Below are 17,296 nucleotides of genomic sequence, written 5' to 3' on the forward strand. Positions count from 1 at the left end.
TTTCTAAAAGTATTTTTACGTTAAATTGAGTTCTCAATCAAAAAGTAATCTAATAAAATAAAAATAAAAAACAATTGTAATCCTCGTCTCTCCTTTAGAAAAAAATACTGACAAAAAGAACTCACAACAAATCGACGATGTCGTGCTATCTTTTCGCACGTCGCTTTTTGACGTCGTGTTTTGATGTTTGATCTTGAATAAACAAAAACGAGAGCACGCAATGTAAACAATAACAAAACACGTTTTGTGCATTGTCCCGAAGTAAGGTTGAATTTGGTTGCTGGAGTCCTGAGTTATAAATAAAAATGTTTACGGCATTCGGACTTGTACGTGTGTCAAACGCGTTCTGGCCTAGAATTCCTTTGGCTAGTTGTGTCAAGATAGCACGACAAGATTGAAACTTCTTTCATATGAAAAGTGACAACAATGTACGGAGTGTTTCGGTTTTATTGAATGTCTTAGGGCTGAAATCAAATTTTGGGGATATGTGAAGGACAAAAGGTGAGACATAAATGCACAGCAACCAAAGAAGTTGTTGTCTTCTTATTCCAAAATTGTTGAACGGACCCAATACGGAAATAATTTGATTAAAAAAATGACAAATGTTGTTATACATCATTATGGACATAGTAGCATACACTCAAAGTAAAAAGTATCCTTTTTTCAAGTTCACCCGTCGTCACCCTTTAAAAGGGTATCGAAAATGTACTGAATTTGACATACCCTTTTGAAAGGGTGACGCCGGGTGAACTTTAAAAAAGGATAGAAAGTATCCTTTTTGAGGATTGAAAGTACCCTTTTGAAGGATACTTCTGACTTTTAGTGTAGGGGATGCATAAAAAATAGTACCCGAAGTTTGGAAAATATTAAAATGTCTGTAACAAAAATCTGGGTGCAAAGCTCTGGTTCACAAAACACAAAACAAAATGGCGGTCTTAACTTTATTTTGCCCAAAATGCACGTGCGACAAGATAGCACGACAGCGACGAAATGGGGATTGTTTTGCATTGTACATCTGGTTACTTTCTACCCGAGCAGACGGCAATATTTAGGAAATAACAATTTTTGATATTTAAAAATACTAAGCCAATAACATTTGATGTTATTCATAACAAGATTTTTTCGCTCGTCGCTATGAATTTTTTGTTATTGGATTGTTATTGTTATAACAGACTAATAACATTTTTAGTTATTCTTTAAACAAATCTTTGAAATTATTTTTTGTTATTTTAGCAACTAATCCGATCATGCCAATAACAGTTGGAGGTAAGCAGAAAATGTTATTCCAAAGTTGTTTTGGCCTTCAACCAATAGCAAACCAATAACAAATTTTGTTATGATAACATAAGCTGTTATTAAACTTTTATGCAAAAATTGTTTTTTCATGAATATTCCATAACACTTTCTGTTATTTTAACAGTATTTGTTATTGAAATGGTATGAATTTTGTTGTTACCGTCTGCCCGGGTAATACAAAGCAAATATTCAATCGATCTAATCTACCTTACTTTTTCAAAGGGTCCTATATATAGAACCTTTTGGAAAATTTATCTAGTAATTATCCGATTTTCGGGAGCTGAGATTATACAAATTTTTTGATATTTGAAAATACTAGGCCAATAACAATTTCTGTTATTTTAACAATATTTGTTATTGAAATGGCATGAATTTTGTTATTACCGTCTGCCCGGGTGACGGTATGTGAAAATGTCTAATCTTAAAAAAAACGCAAAAATCACTGGAATGTTTCAAAAGAACTTTAAAAATAGTTTTTAGTAATAAGTTAAGTATTTTTCATACACCCAGAACTGGACATCGGCATACGAGAGGATAAAGAGCACGATTCGCTAGTAAAATGGTACTGTGTGCGGACTGAGAGGATAAATCCCAAAACTACCGAGAGTATTTTACTCATGGGTTCATCTTCAAAAAAAGTTCATGCATAAAAAAAGTACCGGTACCGAGACTCGAACCCAAGACCTTCGGCATATTGAACCGTGCCTTTGCCGTATGGGCCACCATGGTTCGGTGAATAAGTGACGGTAATTTTCCATATTAGCCACTCAATAGGATGAACTGTTCCAATGAACGAATGAACACGCGAGAGGACCTGGCCTGCAAAATGTTTCCAACCCAGCGTACACATGAAGCAAACCAAAATGTCAGTTCACTGCTAGCATCTGACTGTAAGCCTACTGTGTCCGTTCAACCACTGCCGCCTGACTTGTGCCGGTCGGCTGCTGGAGAATGAGAGACGTGAAAAAATGAGCTACACTCACTCAATTCGTGTCGTATGACTGACTCGTAAAATCCTCTCTAAACACTATTTTGACTATTTTTAAACAATTGGGTACTAAAGCCCTATGTCAATCTTTATGTACAACGGTAAAAAACACGATTAAAAACCATTTCTGATCACTTTTTTTCATTTTAATGCAAAATTTTTTTTTGACAAGACAACATTTTTTCGATGGATTAACTATGGTCCCCTTGGAACGAGCTGTCAAGTAGGACCTTTTATGTCAAGAAGGACCGCGAGGTTAATTTTTCAAAATTGATTTAAAAATCCATTTTAAACTCTTTGTGGTCGTACAAAGGGTCATTGTACTCAGAAAAATAAGCTTTATCGCTGTAAACAATAATATCAGCAATCTAAGCTTCATTTTAGGACCCAATTGGATGGTTCTAGACTGTGCAAAACACTCAAAAAAAAAACATAACTTATATTCAAAATTACATTTCCACGCATAAATACCAACTTTTTGTGTAAAAACGTGTTTCTTTATGTGTGTGCGTGCAACGTCGAATGAGCGTTGGTCGATTACTGCTTCGCATTGCAGCTGCTCAGTGAGCTAGGGCACTCACGACTGAGTCGGGTTTGTTTATGTCACGGTTTTGCGATTCAGTGAATGGATCTGAAAAAATCGTGTATGCGTCGCCGATTTTCGCGTCAGGATCCCTGACATTTTCAGCTCTGGAGAGGACTATACTCTCGCAAAATATCACTTTCCTTACGTTTCTTTTCGTGAGGACTATTCCCTCGTTCTTTAACTTTGGGTGTACAAATTTAATAAAAGCCCTTTTTGACCGAGCCACGTAGCTTAGTGGTAAGGCTTCCGCCTCGTAAGCGGTAGATCGGGGTTCAAATTCCGGATCGAACCAACACAACTGGGGATCTTTTCCCTTCTGGATAAGATAGTTTAGTAAAGGAAAGGTAGTGTTTCATCTCAAGCTAGACCTTATCAAGGCATGGGGAAACAATACTTTTTACTAACTTTTTGATCGCAATTTTTGTTTCTCAAAAAAAAGTTTTTGAGTGAATTTTCAATACTTTCCAAATAACAATATATTTATTTTCGAAAATTCGTAATCTGGCCTTAAACAATTTGTCCGTCATACATTACACCGACCAACAAAATTTCTGCGCAGGCCCAACTCGAGGGGAAGCATAAAGTTTGGGTTCGCCAGAAACACGTAAACTAAGATTTTTTCAAATATAATTAGGCAGGGCCAACTGGTTTTCCCCAATGTTTGTATGGAAAGTTAGTGCTGTTCGCAACTTCCACATATTGCATGCCATTTTTACTTGTATGCAACAGCGACGAACCGTCCCAATTCTCCACACAAACTTTGTTGATCTGATTTTTTTGTAATATCTTAGACGTGTTTAAAATGATCAAAACGCATCTAGGCTAGGATTCGTATTGCATTTATTTTTTTATTTCTCATTTTACCCCAGTTTTTTTCTTCACTACAATATCCCTCAGGCGGAGTAATTATGATACATTCGAGAGCGCGTTTTTTTTGTTGTTTTTTTTTATTAGGTGGCTTCTTCAAACAACACTCCTGCGCTTGTTTAGGTAGGATAGCTTTGATCTGTCAGGTTTGCGCTGTCTTACTGTGCCTTTAACGGATTGAATCCTAGTGATTTTTATAACTCTTTCTAGCTTTTCCCCCTTCGCATTAATCCGCTCGCGCGCTTTCCTGTACACGATACTTTTTTTTGGTTTTAATTTTTAAGATTTTCAATTTCACATACGTTTCGTTTTGTATTGTTTTTTTACAGACACCTAGAAGATTTGAATGCGCTTTGTTTGTTTTTTCATTTGTGGAAAATTTGAAAAGATATTCTAACTATATTGAAATTATTCACTTTCTGTAAAGTTGCTTTGCATTTACTAAACTGGTTTTCAGTAGGATATATTTGTTTTGTTTTTTGCTTTCTTTCTATGGAGCACGGTTTATTCTTGTGTTTGCTTTAGCGTTCTTTCAATTCGTGACTATTTTATTTTTTGTACGGTGAGTTTTTCTTTTACTTTCCTTTAGCTTATATTAGACGTCTGAAGTTAGCAGCTAGAGAGATGATTTTGTTGTTTGTTTTTTTCTTTTCTTTCTTTTAATATATGGATGAAACTTTCAAATTGTAACATGATCGAACACGAATAATGATTCTTTTTTTTTTGTTTGCTCTTCTTGAGTTTGTTTCTTCACTTGTTTTGGTAATGTATAGAATCGATAAGTCTGCAATATGCAATATAATTTTTACTTCTGTTTTGTTGTTTTAATGTCTATAGTATATAATATGTATGTATATAGATAAATATCACACTTAGAAAAGTTAAAACTTAGTTTTTTTGTTATTCCTTTCGTTTGAAAACGAGCAAGCTGTAGGTGCAGCTTAGGTTGTTGTCCGTTGTTGTAGGTAAAAGATGACTTGTTGCATAAAATTCTGTTTAGTTCAGAGTCAACAGATTTGGATTAGCAGCTGAGATTTGCTTCTTCTTCTTCTTCTTTTGTGTGATTGTGTGTGTATTTGGAAGAGACGGAGGGCTGAAGTTGTGTTTTGTGAGTAGACGTGATATTTTTTGCTCGATATTCCTCTATTTATCGATCTGAGATGGGATTCGTTCCAAGTGAGTAACAGTATAAATAAAACACTCTCCGACAAACAATGCATGCTTTTTTGTTTTGTTTGAAAATTTTCATAACAGAGATTCAGAAACTGAAATCGTGCCTTATTCTATGGGTTTGAATTTCTGCTTTGTAACAATCTTTTTTTATTCCGTCCAATAGTTACATCTTCATTCTGACTTTTAACTGCAATAATTGTAATAAATACAATTCAATCAACAATATCAACAGTAAAATATCACTTAATTCATTGAAAGATGCTGATTTTAATCTCTGTTGTTAAATGTATAATATCTTTCAGTTTAATAATATGTTCCTGCTTAAGTGCATTTTATTTCTCTCTTATGTAAAGCGACGCTTTCATATAATTTGATAATTTCTACACACATATTTCATCGACCGTCTACATAACTTTAACAGTCACTTCAGTTTTTTTGTTGTTTGTTTATACATATTACGTGTGATTTTGCTCCGATATTGTATGGGTGGAGCTGGTCGTTTCGTGTTTAATCTCTACACTCTTCAGCTGCGATTTGGCTGCCTCGCTGATCATTGCATGACTTTTAGACTGTCGAGCTTGTGAAAGTTCTATCTAATACCCCTTTTTTGTTGGTTTGTTCCTCGCCGTCATCACCTCACATACTGATTATTGCACTTGATCGATATAATCAAGAAACGAAATCCAAAAAGGGGATTATTTTTCGCAAATCTTTTAACAGAATAGTGTTAATACAAAGTCTTAAAGGGAAAATTGATTGAATTTTTTTCAGCTTTACAAAAATATTTCTTACAGAGGAGCTTTTGTTAAATGTTTACCAATAAGTGCCTGTAATTTGAAAACGACGCACATTATCAACAAATTTGTTAAATATTTGATATACAATTTTCGATTGTAAGTTTGATTGTACATCCCAAAATTATTTTTTTTTAATTTCTATTATTAAATGTTGCACTATTCTTAACCTTGGCTCAGAAAATGCCTTAGTTCCGTTTATTATAAAGAAAATTTAAAAAATTCCTAAAACTTATTTAAGAAATTCAAGTTTTAAGTCTTCTTGAATTCTAAAATTCTAACAGTCCAAAAATTCTAAAATTTAAAATTACAAATTTTATAATTCTAAATTTCTGAACTTTTGGTAGTCTGAAATAATAAAATTTTTAATTTTTTTTTTGCAAAATTTTAAAACCCTCAAATTTTTGAATTCTGTATTTCAACATATTAAATTTAAAAATAATTCTGACATTCTCTAATTCAAAACTTTATAATAACTTTTTAAAATTAGAAATTTTATAATTCTTAAATTTTATGATTCTGATATTTCGAAATTTTTGAATTTTTGCATTTGAAAATTTTGATAGTCTTACATTCTAAATTTAAGGAATTTAAAATTCAGAAAGTTAAAATTACAAAAATTTCTAAAATTTTAAAATCTTAAAATTGTATAGTTCTGGAATTCCAAAATATAAAATTTATACATTTTATTATTCTGATATTCTATAGTTAAATTCAAATTTTTAAAGTTAATTTTTTTAAATTATAAATTGTACAATTCTGAAATTTTTAAAATTCTAGAATTCAAAATAAAACTTTCAAAATTCTTGAAAACCCAATCTTTAAATTCAAAATTTTAATTTTTTTCAAAATTCTACAATTTTAAGGTCATATAATTTCAAAATTCATAAATTAAAAATTTTTAAGTCATAAATTTTATAATTCTAATGTTTTACGATTTTTAGATTCTGAAATTATATTATTCTTGAATTCTGGCATTTAAAAAACATAAATTTTAAAATTCTTAATTTACACTTCGAAATTAAAAAAATCTAGTAATGAGAATTATAAAGTCAAAATTCTAAAATATTCAATCAAAAAATATATTTATCTTAAATTCCATATTTTTAAGATTCTGGACTTCAAAATTCTGAAATCAAAGAAGTCAAAGTTCTTGAGTTTAAAATTTTCAAATAAGAGTCATTCCAGGTCAACTGAGTACACTTTTGGAGACGACCTTCACCGATTTGGACCAAACTTGGAGGGAACGTTTATCTATCGATAGTTAACAGAAATCCCAAGTTTGGTGCTGATTGGACCATCCCTCTATTTTTGGCACCGCCCTCTTTTTTGGAGATTTTATAAAAAACTTTTTTTTCTTTTAATCATAACTTTGCAACTATTTGAGCAAAAGACTTTCTACAGGTTGCATTTTATAGACAATTGTCCAAGGAATTCGATAAAAATAAAATTTTAACCCTTAAATGCCCACTTATATTATATTTTAACGTTTTAAGTATAAAAAATCAGTTTTGACCAATTGATTATATTTTTATTTTTTTTATTTTATCGCCATCGTGTTCCCCGGACAATTTTACATAATAATCAATATAGACTTCAAACTAAAATGAACTATTGGCGAGATACAGCGATTTAACTGAAAAAAGTTTGATTTTGCACTGCACTCTGTCCTATGAATTCAAATCCGAAATAAGTTTCTCACATATAAAAACCGAATTATGCGAGATTCATTCCTTTTTGTTGAAAAGTACACCATGAACTTCCGAGTGCTGCGCAAAATCAAACTTTATTCAGTAAAATCGCTGTATCTCGTCAATAGTTCATTTTAGTTTGAAGTCTACATTGATTATTATGTAAAATTGTCCGGGGAACACGATGGTGATAAAATAAAACAAATAAAAATATGAGCAATTGGTCAAAACTGAATTTTTATACTTAAAACGATAAAATATAATATAAGTGGGCATTTAAGGGTTAAAATTTTATTTTTATAGAATTCCTTGGACAATTTTATATAAAATGCAACCTGTAGAAAGTCTTTTGCTCAAATAGTTTCAAAGTTATGATTAAAAGAAAAAAAAGTTTTTTAGAAAATCGCCAAAAAAGAGGGCGGTGCCAAAAATAGAGGGATGGTCCAATCAGCACCAAACTTGGGATTTCTGTTAACTATCGATAGATAAACGTTCCCTCCAAGTTTGGTCCAAATCGGTGAAGGTCGAGTCCAACAGTGTACTCAGTTGACCTGGAATGACCCATAATAAATTTTATTATTTTAAGATTCTGAAATTTTATAATTCTTGAATTCTCTCATTTAAAAAATTATTAATTTTAAAATTCTAAATTTACACATCGGAAATTTAAAAAATCTAGTAATGAGACTTATGTAGTCAAAATTCTAAAATATTATATCTAAAAACATATTTATCTTAAATTCCAACGAAAACGAAGTTGACTTTATAGCTGTCGGCCACCACTAGTGTCTTCCTTTTAACTACAAGGAATTCCATATTTTTAAGATTCTAGATTTCAAAATTCTGAAATTGAAAATTTCAAAGTTCTTGAGTTTAAAATTTTCAAATCATAAATTTTATAATTTTTAAATTCTAAAATTTAAAGCGTTCAGTAATTCTGAAATTGTGAAATCCTAAATTTGACAATTCTGACATTGAAAATTCAATATTAAAGAATCATAAGTTCTAAAATATTAAATTCATGACAAATATTATCCTAATATTCTATAATTTTAAGATTCTAGAATTTAAAATCATAAAATTCTTCAAAAATTTTAAATCTATACAATTTTAAAATTTTAAGAGCTCAAAAAAAACAATTCTTAGATTCTTAAATTCTTAAATAAAAAAGCCATACATTCTTTTAATTTTAATACATATTAAAATCATACTAAAAAAATCTAAATAGATAGGAATTTCCCTTTTTTTTATAATCGGGCCCAAAAATTAGATGAGTTTTCTTTCTGAGTCGGTCCTATGAGGCAATTCTGGTTATTCAATTTGATTAAATCGAATACAAAATTATCAAGACGTTTGTAATTTTCTTTTCCGTGCTACACTGGGACATCTGGGAATGATGAGAGATGTTGTGTCCGAAAAAATGTGTTGTATTGTCTCTAGAAATATGGAAATTCACATCTTTTAATGTGGGATTTTACTGATTCCACTTCAATTTAAGTCAAATTATATCGTTAAAGTGGTAATATTAAACCATCAAACTTTTTAACCTTCCAAAATGAAGTCGATTTAGTCTAGATTCATGAAAACACTGACCTGTTCCACGATTTGTTGTACCACAATTTTACACTTTCGTGTCATAACTATGACGATCAAGTGCAACAATCAGCACGTAAATATCTCATTCTTTCACATTGATTTGTTTGTTTTGTTTTGTTTTTCGCTAGTTCTTCACGTTACCTACAGGTTGTGCAGATGGGATGGGGGAGTTTTTGTTGGTGAATGGTTTTGCGTGAGTTGGAATTTTCCTACTTTTGCGACTGGTTGGTGAGCATTTTACTTTGTACAGTGCACTTGCTTGTTGTTGCTGTTGCTGTTGATGGACATGATTTCGGAGAAGGTTGTATTATACACAGAAATGGTGATTGCCCTCGATAGTGTAAAACTCGTATAGGTGTGCGCGGTCATTCTCACCCCGACATTTCTCGAATCCTTTCTCGAATGAATTAATGATGCTCTTGGTTTGTAGACTCTAAAATATTTCAAAAATAACTTCGCTACGATAAATGATTGTAGGTACCCCTCAGCTGAGTAGTTGTGGAAAGAATCGCGTTTTGTTTTCTTGAAGACTATAACTGCGTTTGATGCGCGTTAAAATGTTTAACATATTGGCTAACGTAAACCTAACTGGGGCTTTTGCATCTAACTAAAGATATGTTTCGTTTTGCTTCGCTAGAGAATATCACATTGGTGGCGCATTTTTAAGTGTTTGCTGGTCCTTCAACGTGCACGAGTCACCGTGTCAGTAGGGATTGGTTGGACGACGCTGTGAGTGTCCTGTTTGAATATTTCAAACTAAAATCCGTTCGTTCTACCTGTTGTTGTTGCGGTCAATTCCAATTTGCAGCGATTAGTGCCACAGAAGCTTATCCGGTACTTTGCGTTTAATTGCACTATTTACTCTAACGGTCGAAGCCGTATTGCGGCGGAGGATGATATCGCAAATTAAATCTACATTACACGCTTGGCGTACTCACAGCAGAAGGAACCTCCTCCCTCGTGACTCGCTGCACGTTGAAGCTCAACTCTCTTCACGGACTGCACGCTGCTACTAACATATAGATATATAGCTCTCTGAACACTCTGAAGATCTTCCACGCTCTCTCCTTCTCTATCTCTGTACATTTGTCTCTGCGGTGTGTGCGGCGTTGATGGGCTGGCTAACGACGTAATAATAACAACACTGATAATGATGGGTGATGATTGCTTTCCCGTTAATTTCACCGCTTTCAGTCCTCCGGATATGCTCTCTCCCTATTCCTGCTTGCTGAACGTGAACGGAACTAGTCTTCGCGCTTAGTCTTCCCACGTAGGATAGGGTTGACCGCTGGACTCCTGGTAGAACATTCCGAAGCCGTCCTTTTTGATTTCGGGTCGGTTTGGCGGCGGCTGGACCGGTTGCACCGGCGAAATGTCAAACTGGACCTGGCTCTGTGGCGGCGGATCGTAGGGGGACGTATCTCCCCAGGCTCCTCCTCCGTTGCTCGGCTCGTTCCAGCTGTTACCACTTGGAGCGCCGCCGTAGTGCAGCTCACCGTCGTCGTTGGTCGCCATCCGGTTCTCGTACCCGTGGCAATCCCACGCCGGCTTCTGGTCCTTGCCTCGTTTGCTCTTCGAGGACTTCGAGGTCTTGCCCACCTGCCCGTTCCCGTTCTCCACCGTCAGCTCGAACTCCTCGCTCGGGTTCTCCAGCGAGCTGTGCGTTATGCCGTAGTAAAAGTACATGATCAACCCCAGCGACATCCAGACGGTGAAGCGCACCAGCGTCAGGATGCTCAGCTTGAATATCAGGTAGATGTTGACCGTGATGGCGACGGTCGGAATGAATGGAAGTCCCGGCGTTAGGAAGGGCAATGCGTACCTGCGAAGAGAGAGAGAGTACGGTGTTATTCAAGACTACTTGTACGACCTTCGACCTACCGATTTTGGGGCTGTCGCGAGATCACCAACAGCACGAACAGGATTCCCAGCACGAGCGCCGTGTAGACCAGTGAGAAGAACGGACCGGTGATCCCGATTGCCATGAACAGATCCAGGAAGAAGATGAGGGCGTACATCAACCCAACCAGCTTGGTGACGAACATTCCTGCAAGTTCAACTTGTAATACCAACTCAAAATCACAAATACAAAGAAATCTTACCACTCTCGTGCGTTGCCGTGCCGGCCTTCACCCACGGAAAGAACCCAGGACACAGGTAGGAGTACTGCGAAATCTTCCGCCCAATGTACCCGCAGGGCCAGCATTCACACGTGGTAGCTTCCGACTGTGGTGCACCGTGGACTGTTCCTGCAAACAAAAAACAAAAACCGTCCGTCAATTATGACTTCCACACTCGCACCTCAAAACCTACCGTAGAACTTATTCTCGTGCTTGTCCGACACCAGGAACGTGTTGTCCCGACCCAAATACGCAGCCGGAATCTCATCCCCGAAGCTGTCGTCCGAGTCGGACGTCCCCCTCGTAATCACCTTCTTAACCATCACGTTCCCCTGCACCACCCGCTGCTGACTCACCGGATCCGGCGTCCCCGGCGGATGCGAACTGCTGCGCAACTGCGACGGCAGCAGGTCCACCAGCGACGTCGAGTGCGGCTGGTAGCGCAGAATCAGCACGCACGTCGACACCAGCGTGTACGCCAGCAGCGTCCCGATCGACATCATCTCAACGAGCACCTCGAGGCGCACGGTCAGCGCCACCACCGACGCGGCTATTCCGCTGCCGATCGTGGCCAGTCCCGGCACACCGGTGCGCGCCCACAGCTGCGACAGCGTCCGAAAGACGAGCCCGTCCTGGGCCATCGCGTATATCACCCGCGGCATTGGGAACATTGAACCGAACATGGCCACGCTGAGGCCGGCGGTGGCGCCGATCGCCACCAGGGCGCGACACTTGGGCGCGCCGACGTACGTCCACATCTGGACCAGCGCCGAGCCGCTGTCGATGTGGTCGTATGGAACTGAAAGAGAGTGAAAATTTTAGTTAAAGAATTTTTATTTTTTTATTTTTAAAGCAGGATATAAATGCACAACCCGTTCTGAAAAAATCATAATTTTGCATCTTGTTGCATAAGTTAAATACACTCAACCCCCGGTGGTTGGTCACTTTTTCGTTTGACACTTTTTTAGTTTAGTTGGTCAAAGTCTAACTAAAAAGTGACGAACTCCGTGTAAAAAGGGTGTCAAACAAAAAAGTTGGTGTCAAACCATCGGGGTTTGAGTGTACTGTAAACAGGGGTTTCAAAACAATGAAAGGATTTCAATTTTTTGTTTTGAGTTTTTTTCTCAACTGGTAAGGGACCATCCAAAATCCACGTGGACACTTTTTTGGAAATATCAAAAAAGGCCCCCCCCCCCCCACTCTCTCCCCAAGAGGATTTCAAAAAGAGTCCACGTGGCTTATGGATGGTCCCTTACGAACACGCTTTCCCGTCACGAAATATACTACACAGCAAAAAAAATCATGGTAATATTACATCTGGGAACGATACATCTTTTACGCCAAAAAAATGTGTAATTTTACTTCTTTTCTGGTGTGATGTCACTTTTCCAGTCTAAATTGAGGTAAAATCACATCGTTAGAGAGGTAACCAGCAATGCTGTTAATCGTTGAATCAACGTCATCGATGTCGTTGATCGTTGATTTAAACGTAATCGTAATCGAAGCCATTGTTGATTTAATCGTCAACGTCAACGGAGTCGTTGATTTAAACGGCGTTGATCAACGCGTTGATTATCGATAATCAACGCGTTGATCAACGGCGTTCTTTTTCAGTTTTCTAGAGTTTTATGATTAAAGAACGATTTTTTCATTAATGTATTGATTGGGAAACATTCTCAAATAGATGTGACATGGTTGTTCGGGGATACGGGTGTACCAAGAGGACTGAAGTGGCCGGATTTTAAACGTAATTTAAGCCCTAGCTAATTGCTGGCCACTTACATCTTCACTTTGGTTCCCAAGTCCAACCAGGATTTTTCTTATGTAAATGACACCGAGGACGGACAGTTGGGAACCGAGATATGGTCGGATTTTCACCGGAATTATTGTCCCGGCGGGTTCAGTTAGAGTCTCGCGTGGCTAAATATCGACAGAATTTGTTTTTCTATGATACAATACTATATTGACCACATGACCCATGTTCCAGAACCCAGATTGAGATCGGCCAAGATGTCAAACTTCATGACAGACCGGAGTAGCCTACTGTTGGTGATCAAAGAGTTTCGATCGAACCCCAAGAGATAAATCTTCCGTGTGGTGCCGAAAACCGATCGCAGTAGGTCATGAATATTTTGTTTACTCTTTGAATACTAGCAGGAAGCTACTCCGGTCTGTCATTAAGTTTGACATCTTGGCCGATCTCTATCTGGGTTCTGGAACATGGGTCATGTGGTCAATTCTGTCGATATTTAGCCACGCGAGGCTCTTACTGAACCCGCCGGAACAATAATTCCGGTGAAAATCCGACCATATCTCGGTTCCCAACTGTCCGTCCTCGGTGTCATTTACATGGTTGGACTTGGGAACCAAAGTGAAGATGGAAGTGGCCAGCAATTACAGCTAGGGCTTAAATTACGTTTAAAATCCGGCCACTTCGGTCCTCTTGGTACACCCGGATCCCCGAACAACCATGTCACATCTATTTAAGAATGTTTCCCAATTAATACATTTATGAAAAAATCGTTCTTTCCTCATAACACTCTAGAAAACTATTAAAAACGACGTTGATCAACGCGTTAATTATCGATAATCAACGCGTTGATCAACGCCGTTTAAATCAACGACTCCGTTGACGTTGACGATTAAATCAACGATGGCTTCGATTACGATTACGTTTAAATCAACGATCAACGACATCGATGATATAAACGCCGTTGATTTCAACGATTAACAGCATTGGTAACCAGTGTTCCCACGAGCCTAAGCCATCGGCTAGGCTAGGTTTATTTTTCTGGTTCAGGCTCACACCACACGTCGGCAAGCATCGTCGGCTCAGGCTCACTGAGTGCCGTGAGCCATGGTTCATTTGGTTCAAACCAGGCGAGGCTAGCCAAAATGAACCATTGCACAGTGGGCGAAATGGAACCCAAAATCGGACTTAATTGAACGCGGCTGATTCCCTGGTATGAAAAATAGTGTTTCTTATGTAAAAAAATCCGGGTAATCGATTGGTGATGGTTTCATCCACCGCACGAAACGGCAAAGGGTCCATTTTGCCCAAATTCCCCATTTTTTACATTTTTTCTTGAAAATCGGTCTGTATTTAGAGCGGAGGCTTTATGCGGCCATCCAAAATGCACTTAACTTATGTGAAAATGTCCCAGAAATCCAGTAAAAATATCCACTTGCACCGCAAAAATCATCTAGGGTCCAATTAACCCCAATTCCGCTATGAAAGCATTTTTGGCAATTTTCATATGTTAGGTCAGATTTTAAAAATCTGAAAATATTTTTATCGTAAAGATCACACAATTTTACATAAGAATGACGATTTGCACTTGATAGTTTGACACATTTATGTTGATAAAAATAAAAATTATGTAAAAGGCAGTTTATTCTGCGTTTGACAAAATTGGCCCAAAATTGATTCTTCAATCTTTTTATTTAGTTTAATTTCTATATCAACATAAATGTGTCAAACTATCAAGTGCAAATCGTCTTTCTTATGTAAAATTGTCTGATCTTTACGATAAAAATATTTTCAGATTTTTAAAATCTGACCTAACATATGAAAATTGCCAAAAATGCTTTCATAGCGGAATTGGGGTTAATTGGACCCTAGATGATTTTTGCGGTGCAAGTGGATATTTTTACTGGATTTCTGGGACATTTTCACATAAGTTAAGTGCATTTTGGATGGCCGCATAAAGCCTCCGCTCTAAATACAGACCGATTTTCAAGAAAAAATGTAAAAAATGGGGAATTTGGGCAAAATGGACCCTTTGCCGTTTCGTGCGGTGGATGAAACCATCACCAATCGATTACCCGGATTTTTTTACATAAGAAACACTATTTTTCATACCAGGGAACCAGCCGCGTTCAATTAAGTCCGATTTTGGGTTCCATTTCGCCCACTGTGCATTGGATGAACCAGGCTTGAACCTGATCAAAGAATGTCCGACTAAACGGCAAGCATTGTTACACCGTAACGGTGTTACACCGTAACAATATTACGGTGTAAGGAATGTCACGGTGTAATGAATGCTACGATGCAACGAATGTTGCGGTGTAACTATGTTACGATGTAACCAAACTACGGTGTAACGAATGTTGCGGTGTAATGATGTTACGGTGTAACGAATGTAACGGTATAACGAATGTTGTGGTGTAACAAGGTTACGGTGTAATCATACTATATTGTAACGAATGTTACGGTGTAACGAATGTTGCGGTGTAACAAGGTAACGGTGTAATGAATGTTGCGGTGTAACAATGTTACGGTTTGACGAATGTTACGGTGTAACGAATGTAACGGTGTCACGAATGTAACGTTGTAACGAATGTTGTGGTGCAACAATGTTACGGTGTAATCATACTACGGTGTAACAATGTTATTGTGTAACCATATTACGGTGTAACGAATGTTACGGTGTAACGAATGTTACGGTGTAACGAATTTTACGGTGTAACGAATGATGCGGTGTAACGAATGTTACGGTGTAATGAATGTTAATTTGTAACATTGCTACACTATAAGATTTGTTACACAATGCATTATTCCTATGGTTTTCATAAGCCTGGTTAGCCTGGCTTAAGCCATGGTTCATGGTTCACTGAACCAGATTTGAACCACAAAGGAAGGCTTAAGCCGAACCAAGTTTATAGGTGAACCTAGCCTAACCGGTTCATTTGGGAACTCTGGAGGTAACAATCACCCTTCCAAAATTTAATCTTCTAAGTTTACATTTTTTTTACTGTTTAGGCAACTTCCACAAAAAATGAGCAAAAAACTCATAGAAGTGGCGTGTATTTTTCTGTCAGTGTATTTTTTTAAGAAGGCTCGTCAATTTTCGTACAAGTCTGACCACTTTTTGGTAAGATGCAAAGGCTTCTAGATACAGTCATCCCCCATATTCGGTTTATAGAATGGCCAATGTTTAAAAAATCATAGAAAATCGATAATTGAACATAATGAATTGCTTTTACACTCATGTGAAAGCTTGTCTTGTGATCTTTGGATTGATGTACCGATTGTTATTTTTAATGTTTTATATCATTATTTAAAGAAAAATATTGACCCGTGAAATCCACAAATTCGGAACACTTTTTTCTTACGGATGTAAACAAACTTTGGTTCTCTCCAGGAGTAAATATTTTTAACAAAATAATGACTTCACACACTGAAACCAATGAAACTCAAGCTGCGTGATGTTTTATATGTACATGAACTTTTTGTGTGAAAATATCAGTTGAATTCAGGTGTTCCACGATTGTGGGAGGCACAATAACATCCCACAATTATGGAACTGGCAATTTAAAGGCAGTGTTTTGCGGCTCTGGATAAAAAAAGGGTTGAAATTTAGTTTTTTGCTCAAAAAGTGCTACTTTTACTAGTGTCTATCACTATAGAATGCTATAGAATGTCCAAATGAAGGTCTTAAAAAAAGTAGGATCAACAGATAAGCTACATTTGGCATGCTATTGACAAATTATCATAAAAGTGTTCCGAATTTGTGGGTGTTCCGAACTTGTGGGATGACTGTACAAAATAAAAATTACGAAATATAAAAATATTTCAATAACTTACGCCTTTCTCAATTGCCATTATTGAATGCCATTGGCTCCATATACACAAAAATTCTTAAATAAGCTTAGGATAACATGTCTACAAAGTTCCATTCATTTCGGAGAGGGTTGAATAAGAAAGTACCTGAAAGTTTTGCTGATTTGGGCTGGAATTTTTGAAAATTTTATAATTTTTAGATTTGAATTTTTGTTTGTATTTTTAATTTTAATAATTTCTGATTTTTCAAAATAAAAAAAATACTCATTTTATGTTTAACTTTTAAATTTAAAAGTATGCAATACATTTTTTAAAGCGGTTAAATAACAAACATTGAACTATGATCCAAGAAGGACAAAAAAATTGTGGCACTGCTGCCAACTTTTGAAAAAGTCATAAATCCAGCTAATGTTTAACTTTCCAAAAATGTTTCCATGTTTCGCGCTTTTCAATAGTGCCCATGGTTGCTCTAGCCTGAACATTTTTTTTTTTCGAAAGGTTCGAATATTTCTTATTGCTAAGGTGCAACACCTTTTTTGGTTCCCTCAAGTTGTATTAAACTTTCAAATTGCGATATCTAAGCAGGATCGGATGGGATTTCCACTGTCTAAAAATTAAACGC

The 17,296-nt window shown here is 36.6% G+C and overlaps 1 protein-coding gene across 3 annotated transcripts in view; it reads right to left on the reverse strand.

The window, feature by feature from the left end:
• Positions 1-9,200: 9,200 nt before the first annotated feature.
• LOC6032202 (cationic amino acid transporter 2) overlaps positions 9,201-17,296 on the reverse strand; it is a 62,992-nt gene continuing 54,896 nt past the window's right edge. For all 3 annotated transcript variants that reach the window (XM_038263408.1, XM_038263406.1, XM_038263407.1), the window contains exons 9-12: positions 11,305-11,910; positions 11,094-11,240; positions 10,873-11,038; positions 9,201-10,813 (exon numbers count right to left, since the gene is read on the reverse strand). In XM_038263408.1, the coding sequence (XP_038119336.1) occupies positions 10,249-10,813; positions 10,873-11,038; positions 11,094-11,240; positions 11,305-11,910 (1,484 nt within the window). In that variant the 3' untranslated portion in view covers positions 9,201-10,248. The remainder of the gene's footprint in view (positions 10,814-10,872; positions 11,039-11,093; positions 11,241-11,304; positions 11,911-17,296) is intronic.

Source organism: Culex quinquefasciatus, chromosome 3 (assembly GCF_015732765.1).
Source record: "Culex quinquefasciatus strain JHB chromosome 3, VPISU_Cqui_1.0_pri_paternal, whole genome shotgun sequence".
In the NCBI taxonomy this organism is placed as follows: domain Eukaryota; kingdom Metazoa; phylum Arthropoda; class Insecta; order Diptera; family Culicidae; genus Culex; species Culex quinquefasciatus.